The following is a 27,244-nucleotide window of genomic DNA, read 5'->3' as shown; positions in this document are numbered from 1 at the left end:
TTTTTTAAAAAAAACATTAAAATATAAATTGTTGGCTTTGCTGTAATCTTTCCTGACGTTACTTTTATGTTTGATTTTACTCATTAAAAAAACCAAACGAAGAATAATCAAGATGGTTACGTTATAAAGATTAAATATTATTATCATCTTAATACAGAATTATTGAACTAAGTATGTTTTTTTTTCAAAATAAAAAAGTAACTTTCCAAAAGGCAAAATGATTCAGAAACATCCAAGAACTTATTTAGAGCTGTTAATAAGAGTTCTTACTTGTGCAGTTTCCCCTACTCTATTAATAAACGCTAAAAGGAGCATTTCGTGATTGCCAGGAGTCAGGAAACGGTGCATGCTTTCAAAGTGAGGACTTAGATAGGAAATAATGAACATCGTGAAAGGCTTTTCAAATTACCCTAATAATATTTAAAACTTTAATTATCGTTTAAATAATTTAAATGTAACTTTTTAACAGTAATTCAACTTTTAAAATGTATTTTTATTTCTAACCATTAGACTAGAAGCTGTATCAAAGTTCTGATAAGTGACTTCATTAACACGGATTGTACCCTATCTACACTGCTGAGCATAAGAAACGTAAATATTATTTAGCGTTATCTCAGAAAATTAACCAGTTGTTATCAGCTTGAGCAATTTACAAGAAACATGCATATATTTTCCCGTACAAAAAACATCATCAAGTCAAACTACCTGATAAGATTCACAACACATGCATATCAGACGAAACTATATGATAATCTTTACAATACCAGCCGGAATAAAGAAAAGACTTGATAAACTTCACAACACAAATGTAACAGGTGAAACTATTTGATAAGCTTCACAACACTAGCGTTAACAGATGGAACTACTTGATAAGATTCACAGCACCAGCCGTATCAGGTGGAACGACTTTATAATTACCTGTTCCGCAATATTCATTGTACCAGCAGCATAAAGTGAAATTGCTTACTAATCTGTTATGTAATATTCATCTCAGAAATTCTATAAGGTTGCTCTGTTCTGCAATATTCACAGGATATACTTTTAATTTTTCAGTCTATCAACTGTTTTAACTTGCTATAATTTAATTTTTTTTATTACTACCTATCTTTGACAGTCGTTGTTTTCATTACCCTCAGTGTATACTTTGTCAAGATCTTCCTACTTTTCCTTTTTTATCTTATCATCTGTATTCCTTATATTTTTTGTGCTTCTCAACTATATTATCTGAAAGAGAAATTTATAATTGCAATTTGAGTTCGTTATCAATAGAAAATATTGATCCATCGTCTTGTTTCTATTACATGATACCCCTATCACATGGTTTAATTGCGTATTCGACTATTTTAGAATTATTAATATAATAACTGTTTATCCCCCACAATTCCACTATATTAGTTATACTTTTGAAATGTTGTTTATAATCTTGGTTTCCTTGTTGTATATCTTCTGTGTTATAATTAGTCTTTCCCTCTTTAAAAATACGCAAATCATATCAACAAAACGTATTAACGTTTAATTGGTTTCCATTCCATTTCATTATCCATCATGTCTAATTATAACAGATAAGTGATTACTACTTCGACTGCTTGATTACGTGCTTTCTGGTGATGTGTTGATTGAAAAGCACCCAAATCATTTGCTGTTTTTATTTACTTATTTATATAAACACCCTTCAATGGCACAGCGGTATGGTATCTGCAGATTTATACAACTAGAAACCGGGTTTCTATGCCCGTGGTAGGCAGAACATAGATAGCCCTTTGTTTAGCGTTATGCTTAGTAACAAACAACAGCAACATTTTTATAAATATAAGAAGTATGTATCTCTTTGACTCCCTAAAAAAGCGCCGAATTTCGAAGATGGCGAGCAGGACTCCAATCCACTATCTATTCCCAGAACTTTAAGATGTGATTAGGTTATAAGAGTGATAGTCAATTTCCCTAGCGAGTGCTGGAATGTTGCTGATCAGTAGCTTAAAATGAGATGCAGGAGCAGATACTCTTAGTAGCTTTGCTACAGAAATAAAAAGTAGAAATATAAACTTATCTCTTTTTCTATATAACAAATATATTGTTCATCCTAAGGAGAATTATTTTGTAAAAGGTATTCTAGACTTCATACTGTATTGTTATCTCAGCAATATTCTTCTTTTCGTGCATCATTTATGGCTTTAAAAGCTACGTTTTCTCTTTTATCGTGCTATAAGAACAGATAGGTAAAAAGAGCTTTTACATGTATGATACAACCATAAATATCTACAAACTTGTGACAAACCTTTATACCAAAGCACGATTTCTTCTTCACTAACACTCCCGTGCTGATGTCTTTATTATTTAGCCACTCAAATATCTTCTCGGCGTAAAGGACATCATATTGAATTTGCCAATTTTGTACTGAAAGTATAGTAGCTGTTGTCATAGAGACTGTAACTATAGCAACAGATTGTTGTAGATCGTTATATTGGCTTTATAACCCAAGAGAGAGTCGTACATTTGAAGATGTTTATTTAGGTACATGTTCTAGATATTACTATAATATTTATCTCTTCTCATCATAATGCCGGAAGGAAGAATGTGGTGTGTTTGTTTATGCGTCGATACGTCTGTTTCTCTATCTTCTGTGACGGAAACATTTTTGAAAGAAATTTTAACAGCCATGTTGTAAAACGTCTCTTATGTTGAGGTATAAAAAATAAAAGCAATCAGCTTTATTACAGTCATAGAATAATTTTCTGCTACCGATTTGTATGGTATTTTCTTTCTCATCTGAAAAGCACAAATAACGTACACTAAATGCTAGCGAGAGTATGCATTAAACTTTTTTAATATACGAAATAAACAATAAGAAATATCATTCATTATGGCGAGAAACTCATTTGAAGTAAAAATGTATTCTCAAGACAGTTGGTATGGGTATTAGCACTTTAATCAAAGTGAAGTGCAGAACAATGTTTCGACCTTCTTAAGTCATCTTAAGGTTAACAAAAGATGTTAATTTGAAGATATATAATATACTACAAGTCATTATGCATTAAGAAATCTAAATCAAACACTATGTTATAAGTAGGCAAATGTATGCAATACGTTTCCGCCAAACCATATTTTAGTCAAAAATAAATTGTGAAATGCCTTTCATTTATATTTAATACAAAGATGTCTTATATTTCGTACAAAGAAATGTAAACATGAGAGACAGGTGTTGTTTAAAGACAGATACTCTTTAAAAATATGTGCTGCTTAAGAGAGATGGTTGGCAAGAGAACACGATCTGGAAGATTCTTACTGTTGAATATCTTACCTTGAATATATATAATGTTATGACGGCAATAAGGAATACTTGCGTGTTCTTTGTTGAAGAGCATCACATATCAGAAACCACGAACCGACATTTAATAGAAACAAAGGAGCAGAAATAAACGTGTTGTGAATTTACACTAATGTAAAACAGAACAGCCAGAAGGAAGAATTCGCACTCAATGGAAAAATTTAAGATCTATCTACTTCAGACAAATCAGAGTCTCCACTGCCCGCATTATGAAACTTGTTGTCTTTTATATCTTTATAATCCATCTACTATTTTGGATACCTAAATTATAATAATAATATACATGTATATTTATGTATGTGTGTATAATTGTTTATAATAATGTACATATATAGTGAGAAAAAACATTTATTTAAATTTAATATTTTAGTTGTAATATATTTTATCTTAATTAAATGTTATTTAACATAAGTTTAATCTTACTTCAATTTAAAAATATTAATCATCTTATTAAAATCTATTTCCAATCAAAAATTGTTCTAATTATAATCAATACTACCTTACGTGAAACGACATAAACATACACAGCTACACCTAAATAAAATTTTATTATAATATTATTAAAATCGAGATCAATTTGTAATTTATAAAACTAAAATTAAATAGTTAGATAAAGAGAAAAATGATTTATATAACTAAATAGTAAAAGTAAAATAATAATTAAAATTAAAATTATTGTGTTAACATAAGTTTCCTATTCTATCAGTAACAGCGTAGAATGAGTGGAGAGTTATATTTATTAATTTTTCCTGTAATTTGTTATACTTTTGCTTTCTGTAAAAAAGTAGGAGTTTTTATTTTGTTTATAATATTGGTCAGTTAAGTATTTTAACTGCCTAATCAATAATTCTATAAATTTGTACCATACGCAAAACTGTATTCTGCGATGTCTACAACCATTTTAAATATTTTGTATTAATATCAGACCACGAACTAGCAACATATTCAGTAAGTGATCCTATAAAAAATATTAGATTTTAATTATTGGTTTACTAATGCACTTTCCACGTTTAGTTGTGTTTATTTGTTTTCTTTAAGTTTTGCGCAAAGCTACACTAGGGCTATCTGCGTTAGCCGCCCTAATTTAGCAAAGTAAGAGTAGAGAGAAAGCAGTTAGTCATCACCACCCATCGATAACTCTTTCACTATTTTACCAACGAATAGTGGGATTGATGATCACATCATAGCGTCCCACGGCTGAAATGACGAGCATGTGTGATGTTACATGGATTTGAATCCATCACCCTTAGAGTGCGGGTCAAGCACCTTAATCACCTGGTCATGCCGAGCCTGAAGTTAAACCTGTGTTTTAGCCAAGTTAAATTTTTATCAAATATTATATCCAAGTACTTCACATTTTCAACTGAATTGGTGTTTAAATCACATACTTCAATTTGAACATTATTAATGGCTACAATATTTTGTTTTGATATACAGTTTTCGTGTGAAATATAATAAATTTAATTTTTTTCAGGAATTAAAAATATTTTCATAAATTATTCCACAATTCTAAATCAATTAACACTAACTGCATTTTTTTATAGTTACTAACATAAAATGATAAGTAATTAATTATGTAATGTCATTCACATAGTGTGTAAGGTTAATAATTCCTTTATTTATTTGTAAGCTTGGTATTTCATAAGTTTAAATGCTAAATAACAAATTGCTCAAAACAATCCCTTGTAGGACTCATATCTCCGGTATAAAGCAATCTGACAATTCACTTTTAATTTTAATTTTAATTTTATTTCGTCTCTTTTAATAAAACTATTTATCCATCTGATTAAAGTATATGGTAAAGTAAAATTATGTACTAGTTAATAAACTAATCCATTACGCCATATCTTCTCAAAATTTTGTTTTTAGTATTATAAATATTATACATATACGTAATATAAATTATGTCGGACGAGCCTTCAGTTTATTATGTTATGTATTACTATTTCAGTGGCCTGGCATGGCCAAGCGCGTAAGGCGTGCGACTCATAATCCGAGGGTCGCGGGTTCGCGCCCGCGTCGCGCTAAACATGCTCGCCCTCCCAGCCGTGGGGGCGTTATAATGTGACGTTGGTAAAAGAGTAAGTAGCCCAAGAGTTGGCGGTGGATGGTGATGACTAGCTGCCTTCCCTCTAGTCTTACACTGCTAAATTAGGGACGGATAGCACAGATAGCCCTCTAGTAGCTTTGTGCGAAATTCCAAAAACAAACAATTACTATTTCAAATAGCCTGAAACTGATTTCAATTTGAATTTAGAAGTTGATTAAATGTCAAAATGTACTAAGTTTATTATATCTGTCAATAAGATTGATACAAAGTTTTCCTTCTTAACACAAATATATTTAAATATAAAATAATTACTATAATTCGTAATAACGGTTGTTACGAATAGTTATTACAAATAATGATTTATATACAAAAATTTAAAACTTACAAACAATATTGAGTCTTCTATGTGGTCGAGAACTGATTATTTAATCGACAGTTCACGAGGAATGAATTAATTCAGAGTTGATATAGGTACAATGCACATAATAAGAAGCTGTTATGTGTTTCACAGCTGAAGTTATGCAATCAATGCCTTCGTAGAAACACTAACGTCTGAATTTAATACGTTGAAGTTGAATGATTTGTAATGTTCGAAATCTATAAACGTTCCTGGTAAAATATCTATAGTTTCTCCATTAATAATTTTCTATCACGATTGTAGTTTCCGAGGTTTATAGTATACCAACTGTAAGAAAACAACAATATAAAATTGTCTCTTCGTGTTGCGTTTGTTACCTTTTATAGGCTTCAGAGGCTAAGGCAACAATACTGATATGTATACATATATATGTTGATTCTTACGCACAATTTTCGTGAATAGGCGGGAATTTCGTAATACAAACTTAACAGTATAAGTTACATGAATTTTTAAATATATATTTAACTAAAACCAACGTCAATATTAAAATATAAATCAAGTAGTAAATCCGTTACATTACATTAAACAATTGTTTCAATAGGATTTTTATAACTGAACCTGTCAAAATTATCAGTCGTTTGATGGTATTTCTTAGAATAAGCTTGATATGGGGTTAGTATGTTACCTTGTTCCAGAGAACTTAGTAATCTGTTGTTTAAGATTTTTTCAAATAAACAGCTTGTTAAACTAATAGCTCTAGATTTTAGAATCATTATAATAACATTTGCTTTCCACATTTTAGTAATGTAACCAGTTTCATAAGATGACGTGGAAAATTCGAAATTTCATCTTATATCTCTTTATTACAATGCATTAACATTACATATTGCATATTATTGCTTCCAAAAATGCTAATCTTTTTAATAGGTCTTAGGACCTTAATTATTTTATGAGAAGTATTATTATTATTATTATTAAAATTTAATGAATTATTATTTTCATTGTTTTATACTTGGCCACTAATATTTATGGACCTCAACATTTAGTGTTTTATCATTATTTATTCTATTATATAGACAAATATACCACTTGCTATTCAAATTTGGGTATTTATTTTCTTTTGTAATTTCAATCATTATATTGCAACACAAAAGCCTTTTTCTTGACAATTTTGCGTACTATTACCTTTTTACTTTTTTAATCAGAACCATCATTCATATGATTCCTATTTTTTCATAATTTACCATATCTTGGTATAAATCATTGCAAAACAATTTTAAATATTATATTCTTTCTTTTTAATTAAATTTGTGGTATATCTTTATTGTTTATTATGTAAAATTTTAAAAGATGAGTTGTGATTTTTAACCACAATTATTCTAATTTTTATTTTTACTTCATTACCATAATGAAGTAAATGAGCTAGCTTATATAAAATGATATTCAATATTACTATAGCAAGAACAGTATAACTTAACACAAATCAAGCAATCTCCATACGTTAAAATGGTCAACAAGTTTCTCAAAATAAATAAGAGAGGATACACCGTTGTCAAGATTTCCGTAGTTATTGTAATAAACAAATTGAAAGAAAATATTTTAGTAATGAAGATAATAAGAAATATAAAACCAGCATAAATACCAGCCAAATATTGTAGAGTAGTGGATATTCTCGGAAGCTTTGTTTGTTGAGCTTCACGCAAAGCTACTCGAGGATTGTTTGTGGTAATCGTCCCAAATTTTGATATGACGGACCAGAAGGAAAGCAGGTAATTAAATCATGAACCACCAACTTTTGAGCTACACTTTACCAACAAATAATAAGATTGACTGTCACATTAGAGCGCTCTTATGGCGTAAAATGTGAGCATGCTTAGTGAAGAGAGGTCCTAACCACCAAGCAATGCCAGAGCTTCTCAGAGAAAATTTGGAATAGTGGTGTGGATCTAGAATGACCTGGTTCTCAGGGCATTATACTTGCCATGTATGGGTCATGGGTTTGAACCTCTTTACTAAACATGCTCGTCCTATCAGCTTTGAAGCATTACAATGGTACTGTCAATCCTACTATTGGATAGTAAAAGAGTAGCTCAACAGTTGGCGATAGATGGTGTTGACTACTTCCCTTCCCTTTAGTCTATTATTGCTAAACTAGTAACGGCTAGCAAAGATATCTCTCATGTAGCTTTGTAGAAAATTAAAAAGAAACCAAACAGAAAGTTTGTTTGCGTTAAGTATGTGTAAACTGAAAAGAATACAAGCAAACCACGGTGAAACGATGACACTTCCAACCACCTGAGTACACATTATTTATAAGCAGTGTACCAAGCATATACTACACTCGTCTAGCTGTTTGTTATTGCTATTTTTCTAATTTGGCTTGAAAGTAGTGATTACATGCATATTTGTTAAGACTGAAAACATCAAAAAAGTGGAATATAAATTCTTTCTTAACCTAGGAGCTAAAAATAGAAGTCTATAAATCTAGTTCTAGAAAATATGTACCAAATAATTTTATTTCCAGTCTATTGTCGTTTATACGTCTTCGGTACGTAAAATAGCATTTAGTTACACATAATAAAAAGTGTAGTGCGTATTTTATTTTCTTAGCTCAGTATCGACATTTCTAGTCTTCAATATTTGTGAAACATAATTTACTATCACCCTATTACTTTGAAGATATTATCTGGATACGTTAACGTGGAAGCCAACAACACGATTTATCTGTTACATTATAAACTGTGTTGGCATAAGAAGAAAATATTCATATTTTTATATTAAGTCTTGTAGGTTTAGTTTATCAACTAGTGTGCAAGTTACAGCACACCTTAATTAAAGAAATTTGAACTATTATGGAGAATTAAATATAAATGTAAGTAACTCGAAATAACAAATGTGATAATTTAGTAAACCTCATGATAAGTACATGTATTGTAACAGAGTAATGAACTTTTCATATTAAAAATAATCATTAGCTCAAACCTAATTAAAGAAAGCTGATAAATAATTTTCTTTTAAAGTTTAAAGTATGGCTTAGTTTTGTTATTATTCTAATCATAGTTTATATATAGAAGAACCAATTTCTTACTAAAGAAAAATAAAAACATTTGTAAGCAAACGTGATTTTGACCAGATTTTTGATGAATGTTTCATGTCATTTTCCACAAACAGTATCATTAAATATTGTAATATATATATATATATCTTGAATTCAGTCACAAACAGAATGAGTCAAAGAACACATTATTTCTAAACAAAAACATTTCTCATTGTAACTTTCGTTAGAATAACTTTATTTTTATAATAGTTGTTTTCTAAGTTACACATTTTTACTATATAAACATAACGTCTTTCACTGGTACAACAATAAGCTTACAGATTTACAACGCTAAAACAGGTTTTCAGTTCCCTTCGGTGAGCAAAGCAGATAGCCCGATGTTATTTTACTATAAAAAATACAAACATAACTCTTTCAGATTGTAATCTAGGCTTAGAAAGTTTGTGAGATCAGTTATTATTAAATGTATAAAACTTCCATTACTTCAGTACAAACAGTTCTGTTCTAGATTGTATAAAATATTTAATAATTTTGATCTTAAATCAAAGGGGCATGTTTCCACAATGCAATTAACTCCAAAAAAAATTCACGAGTTTTCTCGCACTAAAACAACATTTTTATTACTGACTTCAAAACTAGTATTTTTTTACAGCGGAATCCAAATGATCCAAAGGTTTACTGTTTAACCACAGAGGCTCCGTGCATGTCTGCTCCATTTTAAAAGCATTGGCGCCTCTCCAAAACAGATCTAGCATTCGCTCTGGTAGTTACAATCTAGTCAAACACTGTTACTCGAATCTGATGTGAACTCACTGACGATGCTAATGAATCGTTCATGACTGCTTGCTTCGGAAACAATGAACGTAAACCCATTTTGATGAACCTAAACCAATGCTTTTTTCTTGTTTCTCTTTCTCTCTCTCTCAAATTTCTTCCGGTAGAATGAAGCATAAAAGAAAATTTTATTATCTGGTTACTTTATAGACTTTTGGAAAATTTATTGGATGTTAGTTTTGTTTTACATCTTTATTTTTAGAAAAAGGAGATTGAAAGGAAATTTCATGCTTTAATTAAAGATATTTCCACTCTTTAATTATAATACATATTGCTTTTTCTTTCTGTATGGGTTATTGTAATTTTTTATCTCATGTTTCTTTAATCTTTGAGTATAGAACTTTTACATTATTGTTTTTGTCGATTAAGCTGTGTGAAACTGTTCATTGAACGCTGTTTTACAGTTTAAATATTCTCTTCTTTGGTGTCTTTAACGTTATGACGGTATGCTGCGAAACAAGTTCGTGTTTTATTTTGTCTTGGAATTGAAAATGTAGAAAAACGATCAATAGAGGCCGCCATAAACGTTATTTTTATATTGCGTATGTTTCCACCAAAACTGAGAATAACTCTTTTGCAGCTAGTGATCGAAAATGACAGTTATTTGTTCCAACCTTCTGAACAACGGGTTAACTTACCTTGCATTAATTGATTTTACAACATCTTCTTAAGATAGTAATAAATATTCAGGGCAGTTGAAAAGTTGTTCTTGTTTTACCAAAGGTCAGAAATACCTTGTGGGTGGGGTGGAGACACACAAATTATATACAACATAGAAGACAAGACAGAAGAGATATCAAGATGAAGTGGGAGAATGTTAAATCTAGTTTGTGATGTTCAGCATTGTATTAGGAGGTACTCAGATATTAAGTATCAGGAGTTACCTATTTCAGATGTAGTATTTAAAATAGCACAGAACCAACGGGATATGGAGTGTTTATGCCTAATACTTAACATACATAACCCTTCATATCTCGATCGGCGATCTCTTATAGAAATAGTTAAAGCTGAACTATAATTTCAGGAAACTCATATTTTAGTGTAGAACCAGCAAAATAAGCAAAACTGATCTTTTATATAGATCGTTTGTTTTTTGAATTGCGTGCATAACTATCCGAGGGCTGGCAGAGTTTTTTATATAGGATCATGAGATAGTAAAACATGAAATTTAATGTACAAACGAGAAAGTAATTGTACTTGTAGGAACAAGAAAATAATCAAGCGTAAACTTTAATATAGAACCAAGGAATCAGTTATACTTGAACTTTAAAGTAGATGAACCTGAGCTTTAGTGTAGAACCAAGAAAATAGTTTATCCTGAACTTATGTGTCGAATTAAAATTGAATGTTTATGTAGAACTAAAAAAATTATAAAAGAATTATATGTATAAATTATATTAAGAAAAGATTAAAAAATGTACCTAAACTTTAATATAGAACCAGAAAAATAGCAAAACCCAATACAGGCTGATGTTTAACTAATTTTTTTTTAAATCAAAAAAACAATTATCCTGTTTTTTAATATCCGTTTAGTATGAATATTGAAGTGAATGGTGATTATAAAACAAACGAAGTATCTTATTCTTTTAACAATGAGAGTCATAACACAAACCAGACTAGTTAAGTTTCTTCAAATGCATGTCAAAACTTAACTCATTTGATAAGGTTCAATTAAATATAAATCAGATAATATTGCTCTGAGAAACATATATGCGATAAATACAACTGTGAAATGAAATCTAAACACAATACTGATTACTTTTCTTATTCCAAATATTAATCAATCCTAAAAAAGTGTAAAAACGTGGCTGCTTTTAAGAGATTAAATATAATTACAAAAAAGACTGTCTTTCTCTTTTGAAAATATGGGCTGAAACGAATCCAGGTCTAATGTAAATATTGAAAGTATGTTTAAAAAAATGATCAATACTTGTTTTACTTAAACAATGTTATCGAATAAAGGACATACACTTGCCCCAAGCAAATACTTAAACTTCAGAAGGTGTCACATTTCACATACGTTTCTCTGGGAAAGAAGTACCTGTGTTGATTTAATTATATTCTGCGTATATTATTGTGTCACACGTGTATGTCCAACAGAACAAATAAGCGTAATGCAATAAAGTAAAAGAAAAGTAATGCCAACTTCTTTAAATAAACCAATATCAACTGAACAGATAAGATCGGTTTCATGAGTCGAGCAGAGGAAATGGAGAGTGCTGATCGAAAGAAGAATGAAAGATAAACTACAAATTAAATAAAAACAAGTTAGCGGTTTATTTTATTACAGCAATATCCTCTTCAGCATTATATTCGCTTTTCAGTATAGTTGCCTCAAACATACCTTAAATTTGTTTTAATATGATTAGAGAATTCGTCTTTTACTTGAATCATAAACAGAAATCATTTGGTTACTGGAATACAAATGTAGCTATGAGATTCCTTATAGTGTAGTTGGAAACACTATACATTTATCTATAAGGTGCCTTGTAGTGTAGTTATTCACTATTATCAAAACTTCTTGAACCTAAGTGTATTTCTAACATAATGATTGTAGTGTGGTTAGTAAGAGTGAGTAGACGTGCTGTCAGTATTATAAGTAAAAGATTAATATAATTTACGTACCTAGAAATATGTACATTATATATGGTGATCATACTGAAAGTTCCATGTTTAAAATGATTAAATTTTGAGAATAACTTATCCAAGAGTTACTAAATTTTGTGAGAGAAATTCTGAAAAACATAAGCAATAATGAAGATGATTTAAAATAGAAACATCCTGTGTTTCAAGGCCATGTATTTTACGCCATAATTCCCCTTAACCAATCATCCAATCAAAGCCATATTATATACTGCTACTTAGTAGCTTCACTCGCAAACAAGCATTCTTTTATTTCTCTTCCTTCCCTTGTTTCAACAAAACAAGATCGGTGATTTGAATGAAGTGCATGTCAGTAAGGAGAATGTTACGAGAATCAGTGAACACTGTCTAGAACATATGTTGTTTAGAGCATTGAAAAATAGGCTTCATGTGCTAATTAAGAATGGTATATAGGATATCTTTTGTGAGTTAGAAGCATCTTTTACTATTTCTTCAATAAAACAAATGTCTCCCAATGTGCCCAAAGTGAATTTTAGCTACTTTACAAAAAATGTTTCAAAATATAATAATTTGAAATATGTGATTTTGCCTATGTTCACTATGCATATCCTACTAAAAATGCAGTTGAGCTTTCAATAATTAAACACTTAAACAGCATACGTAATTAAATATAGTATGTACGTGAAATATTATTATTTTTGCTAGCTATTCATACCATAGCTATTTTTTACAAGTAATGTTAACATACTAGACTTAAAAGTGTAGATAAAACCTGAAATAGAGTGTCTTTGTCATGTGACTTGGGAACATTCTGGAATTTTAGTAATTTTCATGGTTATGTTTGTGCTGAGTAGAATCAATAATTAGGTTTAAAACTCTGGGACTACAAGAGAGCAGAGGGGATCTAACTGGTCACCACCACCTTTTAAGGTTTAGTAAGACCTTCGGTTTGGTTCAGTTATTAAGTAAACTAAGTTTCTAAAAAAGAATTATTTGTAAATTTGCATAAGATAATTTTTAAAAATATTCAGTAGTACATCAACTTCTAATTTTCGAATCTACCCTGATTATTTTTGCATATAATTTATATTTAGAAGTTTATTAAATATCAAGATGTATCAAATATATGATATTTATCAACAAGATTGATACGCACAATCTTCTTTCTTAACAAAAATATATTTTAATATACAAACAACAATGCAATTAGTGATAACTGTTATTACAAATAATAATTTATATACAAGAGATTTATAAACGTACAAACAATATTTAGTCTTCTATCTGGTCTGGAACTGAATATTTTATCGACAGTTCTCAAGGAGCGAATTCTGTGCTGATATTGTTACACTTCGTGTAATGGCTAGATTCACGCCATTTACAAGCTGACTTTTCTCCGAAGAAAATTTCTAATGTCCTCGTAGAAATACTAATGGCCGAAATTTTTTCACTAAAGTTAAAAGGTAATCCTCGAAATTTACGCACGTTTCAGGTCAAATATCTGTAGTTTTCCATTATCACAGTTATAGTTTCGGAGGTTTATAGTATACTGACTGTAGCAAACTAACAATAGAAATTAAACTGTCTACGCGCATGTTGCGATTTATAAACTATAAGGCGAAGTTCTAGAAAGCTTGGATGGCCCAACAATATTAGTAGTTACGTATATATATAAATTGTTGATTATTATGCTCGAGAAGATTCAGATATTCATAAACTCCCTGGCTATGTAAAAGCTAAGAACACTGGACTAAAACCATTGCACTATCAAGGGTAATTTGGAAATAACAGTTTCAGATATTCGTAGTTTTCCTGCCTAAACGAAAAGTAGTAACACTCGACAAGGACCATTAACTACCAATGGTAGTTTGAAGTATCAGTAAGCTTACTGATTGTGTTAAAGGTAGCTCAAACAGAAATATATCACGAAAAATATTATTTAGATCTTCTTATACAAACTGGTCATCTTACTCCCTCTGTTTTTCACAAAATATACTTAACCGTAACTACGTACTACTTACAACTTTCAGATGACCCATCATCCTTTACTTTATACATCATTAAAATAACAATGTTAAACATGTGGCGGAATTATTTAGAAAATACTTCACAAACAGTTGTGACATTGCAAAGTGTGATCTTGACATTAGAGCTTAATAATAATAATAGATAGATATCGTGGTTATGTTGTTAGTCTGATGTCGATACTCATTTCCTGCATGTTATTTATTATTGAAATGGGGTTCATGTAGAACTAATCGTGCGGTCGTTAAGCGAATGATTTATGAATAATTGCTTAACTTCAACTCTGTAATCAGATTAGATTTTCCGGCAGTGATGGTTTCTATCGCTGATTTACAACATTGCCTTGCTTGAGGTAACAATGTTAATACGTTCAAAAAACGTGAGTGCTGGTCTGGTATAATGCTGTATACAAGAACTGTTTAGCATTTATCATAAAACAAAATGAGTCTGGGACCTTTGTATTATGTTTTTGCTTTTTAACTTTGTGCGTGGAGTATTCTTCGTAAAACAAAGAAAATGTATATTAAATACTTTCGAGAAAAGGTTGTAAAGATGGGAGTATAGTGGAAAATACATTAATGCTTTGTTATTGTTAGTCATAATAATATAAGGTTTTTATTTCTACCTAGAGCAATCGAACCTTACCGTTCACAAAATGCTCTTCTGGGTGATGGACATTGCCAAATATTGCTGTATATTATTTGGACAGTTAAGACAAAACAAATACATTAAAGTTCACATCTATTTCGATCCAGTTATATGCTTAATTTTTTATATTTATCCATCGAAACGTTTGTCTTTTAGTTTATCTATCTATGTGTGTGTGTGTGTCTTTATCTTTGTCTATCTATATCTTCTGTTTAGCTATGTGTTTTTTACTTTTTGTATATTTTTTGCTACCTATATGTCTGTCTACCTGGTTATTTATTTACATATCCGCCTTTCTGTCTGTTTTTCCTTTGTGAGTCCCATTTCTAAATAAACTAAATTCTAGATGTATTTTAAACTTTGACACTCTGTTTGAAAATCAAAGTGTAGAAAAAAACGAAAAATTTATATTTTTTTTAAAGATAAAAACTAAGAAAAACTGAAGAACTCCACATGGTTAGATCCTACATTTCTTACTTTGTGGCTCTTCTTGTCATGGCTTATTTTGATTGCAAGAAAACTACAGTGAATAATTATTATTAAATTAAAAAGGAAATTGCCACAATATTTTGATTTTACATGAGTTTTTCTTCCTAATTTAAATGTTACCGGGATCGTTTTTTGACAAGAATTAACAAAACATTAACACAAAATTAAATCAAGCGTTGTACAGACATTCGAATAATTCTCATTGAAATGAAAAAAAGAAAAAAATGGAATGTAGCTTCATTTTTAAAAAATAGTTAATTGAAAGCTCGCTCTAGCTGTAAAACATTAAAGAAATGTTTTATTAAAGTCAAATCGCGTTGCATTATAAATATGAAACACACAAAAACATTACCATCGAACTTACTTTGTCTATAAATCAAGAAAATTCACTAGAGGAACATCATGTGGTCGAATGTTATGGTAATTTTTATAACTTCCGACGCTTGTACTTACCAAGGCTAGAAATGAATGTCGTGATAGCCTTTAGGTCACTAGAGAAGTTATAATTTACATAATATTTTAGAATATTACAGTAATCATTCTAACTACTTCATTCACGCTCGGAAATAAATCACAAATTTCCAAAGTATCTGCTTTCCGTTGTGCTCAAAATTATGCAGAAGATTTCTATCAATTCCAAGTATTTTGCAAATATTTTAAAATTTTCCAGTTTTGACAGCGAATCACTGTGCTTTGTCGTATATATTATTATAAACAGATGGTTCTCAGTTCGCAAAGAAAAAATTAAATCATTTGAAAACGCATTTTCTCTCTCAGTGATTTTATCTCAGAAGCTGTTACAAAAATACCAGAAAGTAACATTTCTTAATTCTTATACTGCATAATGTATGCTTATTTATGCAAGCTATCCTACTACTATCTCTAAATATTAGTTTCAACAACATATAAAATTGCCATTATTGCAAGCTTAATAGCTGTTTCTACCATAATTTGGAAACAAGTCAATGGATTGTAAAGACTACAACGTCTTTTTAGTGAATGGTGCTAGCAGTTAAAGCAGTGCGACTTGTAGTTTATGTGTTTAAGTATTCATCATCCAAAACTACTTCTTGGTACCAAACTATGCATCATCCGGGTGAGCTAACTTACCTTAAAATTTCACAAACAATTAAACTCTTCAATATGATAACTGTTTGGCTTATTTGCTCTTCCTCAAATTTAATAATACGTGGTCTTAATACACGGAAGTACTAGTCCAAACTAATTATATAAGTTTATATCTAGCTTTAGTCAAGATATACTTAACCATGGCTTCACAAGAAGCTTAAAATGTAATTTTTAATATTCTGTTACAATTATCCTTTGTAGTTCATATAAAGGTATTAAAGAAATAAAATAAAGGTTCAACAGTACATTATAAATATAAAATTATATTGTTCCCAGTCTCAATATACGAAAAGATTGTTTTATTTAATAATTTTTACTGTATAAACTGTTATGAGTCTTGAAATATTCTCATACATTCTACATGTTTCAACGTCTTACTTGTTATCATCAAGAGTACAATATTTTCGAAAACCACATAATTTAACTTACGTGCAATTCAGCTTTAAAAAAGTTCACGCCACCTAGTAACCACACGTCCTTCTGGTCCTTTGTTTTTATTTAATACTTTAAAATTATTTTGATATAATCAAATGAAACATAAATAATTTCAAAGTATTAAAAAGTGTCGTTTTTATCACAATCTTCTATAGTTAGGCAACCAATGATACTAAATATATTATCTTTTGAACAGCAAAAAAAAGTTTGTTTATGACTCATATTTGGATATACTGAGGATTTATACTGTTTTAGAACAAGTAGCTTGGACTTGGGGCAAGAGTGCTGCAAGCGCTATTCCAGCCACACCTAGTGTTACATTGAGTTTAATGTGGTCGAATTCGATATTAATGTTTATAACCTCTACGCTTGTACTTAACAAGGCTGGAAATGAGTATCCTAATACCTTTTGGGTCACTAAACAAGTTATTCTTCACATAATATTTTAGAATATTACAATAATAGTTTCAAGTACTTCCAATATGCACATTAAGTAAATGACACACGTATCTGATTATACAAATACATACACACAAAACATTAACAAATTGATATGGAATATAAAATAATATTATCCGGATATTCTTAATAAATAAGAATACAGAGTCGAAACAAACAACTAACTACCAACTTTTCATTGTTTGTAATTTAACTGTATGATATTTAACTATTTATCTGTTTTATCTGGAGAGCAAATTTCTGACACAGTAGGTTGAAAGGTATGGCTTTTTGTAGTAATTCTTAATTCGTAGTAGACATCTTGAAATAGAGAAAGAAACTGTATACCTTCAAGGTGCACAACGAGCAACAGTCGAACTCTACCATTGTAATTGCACACGTCATTATGAGGAAGTAGTAACAGTTGAAATTTAATTGTTTCTGTGCCATATAAAACCTGAACTTTAAGGTTTATCAGTTAATATTAACGCTTCATATACTATTTTGTAATGATATTGTTATTAAAAATATACTTCTGGTTGTACAAAGATTAAATCAAAATTATCTATGTTACAGGAGGTTTGAAATAAAATGTTCTCGTACACCAGAGAGTGAGAACACCTTACTGTTCCTGTTAATTTTGAACTCCGTTTATTCATATTCTACAATCTTGAATTATTTATCTTAGAAAGTTTATTGAATTGTTAGAAAATAATTAGAGGAAAGTTATTAAGATGATATTTTGGCTAAAGTTTTTAATACGAGGATAGATTACAATGCATAAACTTGTGTTATCTTGAAAAAAAGAAGAGTTAAAATGAATCTCTTTGAGGTGTTTTTGATTTTTCAGGGCCTTGATAGAGTTTACACATCCGTTTACTCATATTTAATGGTGACAGTTGTATAAATTTTGTCAGAATGAGAGCTATCTTCTACTAAAATATTTATCTTTCTAACAGAGTAGTTGTCCTTAATTTTGATCCCCCGCTAGTATAGCGGTAAGTCTACGGATTTACAACGCTAAAATCAGGGGTTAGATTCCCCTCGTGAGCTCCGCAGATAGCCCGATGTGGTTTTGCTATAAGAAAAACAAAGAAACCTTAATTTGGATTAAATTGCCTTTAGATATAGCGGATGCAGTAAATTTAAGGGATTTTAAACGAAGGCTGTATGAATATTTAAATGATAAGTGATTGTTTTTTTATTGGTTTAGTTTAGCGGATATGTCATTCTGGGTGGAACAGCATTTCTCTTTTTATTGCAATATTATAGAATCGGAATGTGTAACTATTAATCCATCAAGTAACTACGTAAATGATACTTAAATTGAGGCAAAACAAGACAACAGTACGTTTCACAAATGCGTCATTTACTTGAAAACATTATTTCACTAGTGAAGCCGTCATCAGGTAAAGACTGGAACACTGAAACGATTCATAACAGAGTTTATATATATGTTGGAACAAAAAGAGGGAAGTACCTTTGACTTTCGTCTAGAGACAAGTGTGATAAAAAAATTAAGAGGTGCTTAAATCGGTTTGGTCGTTCAGAACATTTTCTGGATTTATTTTTAGACTTCTATTAACTTCCAAAAATATCCAGAGTATCTAATTCTTTCCTAATTTCAGAGATATGTAAGATGTTGCAGTTTTTTTCAGATCAAATTGATGTTTAGTTTCTATAAGGTTGAATGCAAAGATTGAATCTGTTTCTTTTAATGTACAGCTTTTCAATTGTTTTTCAATTATCTTTTCTATGTTGACCCTGTTGACCTGTATATACAATATTGCAGTCTTGACACGTGAATTGGGAAACAACACTGTTGCTGTACTCTTTAATTCTGTATTTGTTCTTGCACAATTTTCCTAGGTCGGTTTTACAGTAGGTTTCTTTCTTTTGTGAGAAGGATTTCTAATTTCGTTTTTTATGTTGTCGTTTGGAACAGAATGTAGATATGTTGATGTTAAATATATGGCTTTCAGTTTTTCAAACAACAACGTTCTTAGTCGTACAACTATTGCAACAATAATTTGTTTTAAAGTCTTTAATTCAGTTTGATAATCTGCATTCAGATGACAAGGGTACAGTTATTAGAATCTGTAACAATATATGGAAAACGGCCGATTTGTGACACTTTGGACGTTTTGAAGAAGCATGTATGATGGTGTCATTATAAGTTGGTTTTTTGAAGATTTTGAAAGAATGTACGTCATTATTTATGTCAGTATTTAAGTCCAAAGTTATAGTTTCCGTTTTCACCAAATTCCATACTAAATACAATAAATTTGTTTTGTGAACTGACAAAAGTTGTAAACTTGTAGAGTTGACGTTTGGAGGCTGCCCAAAGACATATCATATCATCAGTATATCTAAACAAATATTTAACATGTTTTATATTATTTTCATCACAAAACAATTACTTTTCTAAATTATCCATTAAAAACTTCAAGCAAAGGCATGTTTGTGTATTTTCTTACAACAAAGTCACATCTGGCTATCTGCTGGGTACACCGAAGCAAATCTAGCCCTTCGTAAATCCGAAGACTTACCGCTGTCCCAGAGGGGAACCCAAACAAAGCAGAGAATGGGGAATCCATGCTAACCCGTCTTTCCTTTTATATATTGGGTCATTAAATTTTAATTAGATCTGAGCTCTAGGCAAGTTATTACTATTGTTTTTAATTTCTGGCTTGCATATGTTTTACATTTTCTATATTCATCGTGAATAAATCATCAGGTAGTTAGAAATTTTCAAAGAATAAAGGTAACAACGTACGAATAACGAACCAACATTTTCGATATAAACAAGTCCTCGAACAACGAATCAGCAACTGCGATATAAATACGTCTAACCAATTCGACTATGTTTTACTCACGAATCTTTTAGAACTGTTCTTATTTTGTTTTCTAAACAAGATATTTCATACTTATTTGAAAGTAATTTGACAGTTTATACTAAGTTTTAAGTGTCTAAATGATAAATGCTAAAATAAAAATTTTGAATTTCTACAAAACGAGTACATTCAGTCTAGGTAATAGAAATACATAAAAATGATTTTATTGCTTTTGTTGCTATTGGACCAAAAAAGAATATGCAAAGAACTAGCATTACCCTCCCCTCTAAAATGTTTGGCAACTAAGTAGAAATTGCGGGAGCTTTCTATAAGAAACCCGATCTATTAGCCTTAATTTTATGTATTATAAAGTAACAAAATAGAGAAACATATTTGTTAAAACTAAGTAACTTCCACTCAAAGATAATGAAAAGACAAACACCCTACTGCAGAGATACTTGTCAACAAAAATATCTTAATTACTATACTGGGCTGAAACATCAGAATACTAAAACATTAATAAAGGACACTAAAGTGCTTTCAAAATAAAATTATTATTCTATTGTATAACATTAACTGACCTTAAGAATAAAATATTACTGTACACCTGCAACGTTTTCTAAAATATTTTAAATGTAAAATGATAAGAGTGTATTATATATAATAGCTCTGGTTCGCATATATATATAAATATGTACTTGTACATTGTTAAATAATTTAACGTTAAGTTTTATAAATGCCTGGAATCAAGTTTAATTAGCACAGATTATTGTCACCAGTCTATAAAAGTTACTAGTTACACATTTTTGAATACTCTCTTCACTGTTGCAACCAATATGTCTTTTCATTTTGCATAATGACTATCTGTGCTTGTCTAAATACTGCTTATTTTTCGGGAATATATTGTACATATTTTGACCTCAATGCTCAACTGCTATAAAGTATCAGTGAATACGTGCTCTCTGGCATGCCAACACAAAAAGTTTTCATTTATATAACAGGTGTTCGTAGATGTAGAAGTAACAGCTATGAATATGCTGATTTTATAAATGTTCATCTGAACACATAACTAACCGCTGTTGTGAAAATGATTTGTGTAGCTGTTGGAACGACGAAGATATCTTGTAACTTAAAAGATGTACATTTTGTATATACCTATGCTATTTTCATTGTATTTCTGTGTAATGTAAATCCACTGTCAAAGTAAGAAAAAAACTACAATTTACTGCCTATGTCATCATTGAGAGAAATGATCGAAAAGGAAAGAACTATTAAAACTATTTTCATTTCTTCTAAAATAACATTCCAGTAAAATGTGTCTAGCACTTTCACTGAAGCTTCTCTTCATATGGTGTAGAATTGTTTGTACACACCATAATATAATCTGATTAACTGCTCTTCAATTTTCGCGCCATTTCTGATGCTGCAATGTGTTATTTTTCAGTGTGTCAGGGAGATCAAAGAAACATGCTTTTTAAATTTCACTCACTCTTAATAAACTCATCATCTTGTGTTCATGTGATATTCATAAATTATCTTTATCTTGTTCTGTTTCCTTTATTTCTATATCTTGAAAGCTCTTCTCATCAACTTCCTTGATTAGCACTTTAATTGTATTTGTAAAACTACAATTAAAATGCGAATTTAAATTATTTTCAAATAAGTGCAGTAGAAGTGTTGCCCATAAGAAAACCGTGAACTTTATAGTTTCTGCATGTACTACTCCAAAACTACAAAGATTTCGTCATTTTATGTAACATAATATTAAAGAGTGTTAACCGTTGCGCAGATGTTTACTCTCGTAGATTGAAAAACAAGAGTTAATGTTGAGGTGGAAGCTCGTTGTGTGTTGACATATACGAAGTTTAGTTTTTTGTTTACTTTCATGTACCATTAATATATAACACCGACTGAAACGTGGGCATCAAATGAACCATGATTCATCTAACGATGACCGCTTGAGATTGGATTCTTTTTATTGAGTATCATATTTGATAAGTTATTGTACGAACGTGTAAGAAACGTGTGATATCTGGCCCTCCAATTAAGCAGACTTAAGCACTAAGAACTTTCTTGGAACTTGATTGAGATAATTTTTATTCGACACCCTTTAGAATAACATTGCTCTGTTTACACTGCAGCAGTACGCAGTGGTAAGAATCATATCGCTGGGAGCTGCGCTGTCGCGACGTACTTTACTGGTACAATACCACGAAGGTGTTCAGATAGGGCACATTATTAAACTTTTAATAACACACACAAACTCGCTGAACCTTATATCCCCTTGACAACTCTAAACTGTTTTTTCGTAAATAGGAAAACATTGTATTATGAAAGTTTTATCTTCAACGATAAAAATAAAGATAATTTACAGTTTGCGACGAAAAACATATTGTTCTTACTTTCAGATCGCAAAAGTATTGAACAATACATAATTATGCAGTGAACAGGTATTATACTATATACGTGATAATTTTACATTTAAAATATTATTCAAACTTAATATCATACTATACTAATTAAGTTCGCGCTTAGTTGTTCTTTTATTCGCAGAATACAAATTGCTTCGAATCCGAAATATTTATACCAGCGTTTTACTAATAAAGACATCGGCTTCATTGTCATGCATACCAATAAGATGTCAAAAACACGATAAGCTATCTTATAAAACCCTTACTTCCATAGCAGAAACTTTTTGTTCAACAGTAACGAGCTGTTTATTCAGTTCATAATAATTATGAACAACCTCTTAAATACGCAGTCCATATAAAAATAAAATATGTATTTTGCATATGACGATTACATGCAACAGGCTCCAGTCAACTTGACCAGCAAGTATTCAGTGCGTTTACGTCACTTTAACTGAGGGCGAGTCCAAAGCATAATCCGCTCGTGTAGATTGTAACCAGTGCCAGTCGCCTGTCTGACACGCTGTGGAAAACTGGAAAGCATCTCGAGTAGTCTAGTCCGATCTACACATTTGCCTTTGGCTTTTACCATATGCAGAAATTAATATCCGTATAAGGTGTTTTAGTACCTAATTCGATTGCACTAGTAAGAGCACTTAGTTCGCTTAGTGTTTACATTGTCTTCAGAAAGACGATTCTGACCCAACTCTGTTACCGTTGTTACATTCAACAAGTGTCTTTCTTGTTGCCAGTACTGTATCAGTATTCGTGAAATACGCACTGGTGTTTCCGTACATTTATTACAACATTAATCATGCACGGCATGATGTATGGACATTCGGACACTAGGGACAATCCTAGCAGGCACAGAAACTATAGAAGACATACTAGTACTGGAAACAATAGGCAGTCCTTCTACCGTCGATTCGTCACTTTCCTAAGAGAGACCTGGTCAGGGATAAAGATGGGAATTGGTGAGTTTATAGTAGTTACGGAGAATTTATAATAATCAGAAGTCAGTGGTTTTGTGTATATAGTTAAGTAGGCATATCAGATTGTTAATTACAAAGTACAAAATAAATAAATAGATAATATTATATGTGATAAACCTTCAAAACCGCAGTGATCAACCAGGATAATGGTCTTTCTTTCGTTCTTGGATCATTCTTATAATCAGTAAATAGCTGCAAAACGCCTTCACTATTTATGTAGTATTTTGGTACATATATTGTTTTGTTTTTTTCCATATACATAGATGAAGCTAACCAGCTCAACTGTTGCTGTCGCCTGTAAATGGTGTTTTGTTTATAAATGGTTTGTAAGGCAGGGATGATGAATCATGCAAGTGCCCCATATGTCAACCACATATCGATAGAGATATCATGTTTTTCAAGAATATTCTTTATGTTCATTACATGATGTGACAAAATCTATTAAGCGATTAATTTTGTTTTATAAAAAAGTCTGAAGTATCACTAAACCTTTTCATCTGATTGTCCAGATCGTCTAAAATACAATACTTATCTCTTACAACGATATGACCATAGTAACATGGATTGTGCTTTTAGGTGTCTTTAAATCAGTGATGTTTGAATCAATTTTCTAGATATGTATGTATGTGTATGCGAAAGACCTCAGAGCTGTAGAAATGAAGCTTCGAGTTTATTTTTTAGTACTAATTCTGGAGTATATTTAGTTTGTTTGTTTAGAATTAAGCACAAAGCTACACAATGGGCTATCTGTGTTCTGCCCATCACGAGTATCGAAACCCGGTTTCTAGGAGTATAAGTCCGCACACATACCGCTGTGTTACAGGGTGGGCTGGAGTATAAGTGGAACCTTTTAATGTGCTGTAAACGTGAAAAGTTGTATTGTGATATAGAACTGAATTTTTTTGGTTTTACTCTTTTGGCGAAAACTTAATTTGTATACTAAAAGCAACAAAGATTCTGGTGAAGGTGCTATGTCCAAATGACGAGAACCATAAATAAAAGTTATTTCCAGAAATTATGAATTCTGTCAAAGAAATATGCTTAATTCACACTTGCTAATTTATGAAACATTAACACGTTTAGTATTTATATCGGAGTAATGTCTATCTCTTGTTAATGAAAAATAATTTTGAGCTAATGTGTCTTTAACAAGATATACGATCACATCAGCATACATATCATTGATATAATAAAAAAGTCAATTACATAATGAAGCTGGCTTATTTTTATTTAAAATTATATTTCTTGTTTGGTTCAAACACACAGTGGGTTTTATTGTCTCTGTCCACCTCGGATAATCGAATCCCTTGTTTTATCTCCATGTAATTAGAAACATGTTCCTTTTAACTTAAATGACTATCAATTTTAACTGTAACTCGAGAATGTAGAATAAAGTTTGAATTATTTCTCATACTTGCTTAAATTGCCTTTCATTTCAAATTTTTTTACTGCATGTAGTTTGATGTAGAACCATCCACTGGGTTTCCTAAATAAATCGCTTGGGAGCACCTTAACAGCAATCATAAATTATCATACACATATGGTATCGCTTCTCTGTATCATCCATTTACAAAAACAAGTTGGTATGCGTTCGTTTTTTTATTTTTTGTCTATCTACAGTTGGTTATAAATGTAGAGTTTGATATATGCGTATTTTTTGAAAATGAAAAAGTTACAATTTTGTGGAAAGAAAACAATAAAGTCAACATCTTTAAAGAGTTACAAGGTAAAAAAGTAACTATAGAAATGTGTCTTTATAAGTTTATTGTTCACCGTTTTTTAATAGTTTTGCTTTTAAGAGGACCTCACAATGCAAATAAAATGCTTTATTGATTAATAATAAATATTTGAATATACTAAAAGAGGACCTGTTATGACCTGATTATTAGGGTGCTCGACTCACAATCTGAGGTTCTTTACTTCGAATCCCCGTCGCCACCCACCCATATGTAAAAAATCTTGGCTTACATACCGAACTCAAACAAGTTCAGATTAAAGTCGTTACGGGTAAGAAGAAGATTTTTAAGTGCTAATAGAGATGCTTTGAAGTGACAACATGGTTTATTGTAATATATATACAAATATTCCAGGATATGTAAGTCTACTTAAGTGAATTTGTTCTAACCTTTGTGTAGCTTTGTGCTTAATAACAAACAACATCTAGATTCATCTTGAGAGTTTTTAACATTTAATTTACATATACTTTATTATTCATCAAATATGACTTTGAGAAGTTGCATATGCATTTTTCTGTATACAAACAATGATTAGATCTTATTCGACCGCTATTTAATAACTTTTCGTTATTTTGTGATGTGTATTTACAGCATCAAACTCAAATATATATGTAAAAAAAATCCGACTAATTTAATTTGGAGTCGCCCATTCCGTGACACTATCACATTGTATTTATCGTATAAATGTTGCTCCCCCAGTGGCACAGTGGTATATCTGCGGATTTGTACTGCCAGAAACCGGTTTTTGATAATCGTGATTGGTAGAGTACAGAGTAGCCCTTTGTGTAGCTTTGTGCATAATAACAAAACAAACACATACATCTTGTTTAAACAAGTTATAATTGAGAGATAGGAAGATTATTGGATAAAAAAGAGAAGGTTGTTTTATTACATGGTAAGACTGTCAATTAATATTAGCTTGTTTTTGAATTTCGCGCAAAGCTAAACGAGGGATATGTGCGTTAGCCGTCCCTAATTTAACAGTGTAAAACTAGAGGGAAGGCAGCTAGTCATCACCATCCATCGCCAATTCTTGGACTACTTTTTTGCCAACAAATAGTGGGATTGACCATAACATTATAACGCCCATACGGCTGAAAGGGCAAACATCTTTAATGCGACGAGGATTCGAACCCACGACCCTCGGATTACGAGTCGAACGCCTTAACTCACCTGGCCATGCCGGGCCTTATTAATATTAGAGACTATTAGGTGAAACAACAACAAAATAAGTAGTTACGTGGTTAAGTTGAAAATTTATTAAGGAATAACAATTTTCAATTTAAAAAGGATTTCACTACTACTACTTGTATTTACGACAGAGTTACTGAGTTATAGCGTTGTCCCTAATTTTGCACTACTAACCAGATAGAAATCAGCCACCAGCAGCAACCAACTTCTATACATTTACGTTAAATGAGTGACTATCACGCTCGTAACGTACCCATAGCCTGTAGTGCATATAAGATTTTGTAGTTAAAAATAATAAGGAAAAACATGGTTTGTGGATTGAGCCAATCAAATATTTTATACCCTTTATAGCTGCGCAGCGTTTAATTTACATTTCTGGAGTAACGTTTGTCTGATGGGAAGAACATTCATATATATGTATATATATATATAGCTGTGTACTTTAAAGTTGAAATTAGGCTTACAATGAATAAAATATATACTCAAAATAATTTATTTTCTATCGACTCAGCATTTGTTAAATGTGTCTACCTCTTCAAAGCAATCTTAGCATATAAGAAATCTACTGATTAAAATTTTCAAAATCGGCTATCAGAAATGCTTGTATTGGAACTCTAAACATTAATCACCCAAATACAGAAGAATTATTATGGAAAAACATAAAGCAAGAACATTTTAAGTAAAAGGCGTG

The 27,244-nt window shown here is 30.7% G+C and overlaps 1 protein-coding gene across 2 annotated transcripts in view; it reads left to right on the top strand.

Annotated features, from left to right (window-relative positions):
* The window catches only part of LOC143255641 (A-type potassium channel modulatory protein KCNIP1-like), a 353,607-nt gene that overhangs the window by 232,717 nt on the left and 93,646 nt on the right, over positions 1 to 27,244 (top strand). The window contains exon 1 of one of the 2 annotated variants that reach the window (XM_076511616.1): positions 23,364 to 23,608. The exons of the other annotated variant lie outside the window; for it this stretch is intronic. Within the exon in view, the coding sequence (XP_076367731.1) occupies positions 23,449 to 23,608 (160 nt within the window). The 5' untranslated portion in view covers positions 23,364 to 23,448. Of the gene's footprint in view, positions 1 to 23,363; positions 23,609 to 27,244 lie in introns of those variants that run through there. 2 annotated transcript variants of the gene reach the window in all.

The sequence above is a fragment of the Tachypleus tridentatus genome, chromosome 7, assembly GCF_004210375.1.
Source record: "Tachypleus tridentatus isolate NWPU-2018 chromosome 7, ASM421037v1, whole genome shotgun sequence".
NCBI classification, from domain to species: domain Eukaryota; kingdom Metazoa; phylum Arthropoda; class Merostomata; order Xiphosura; family Limulidae; genus Tachypleus; species Tachypleus tridentatus.
Note: the sequence above shows the minus strand (reverse complement) of the source record. Positions and strands in the feature narration are given on the sequence as shown.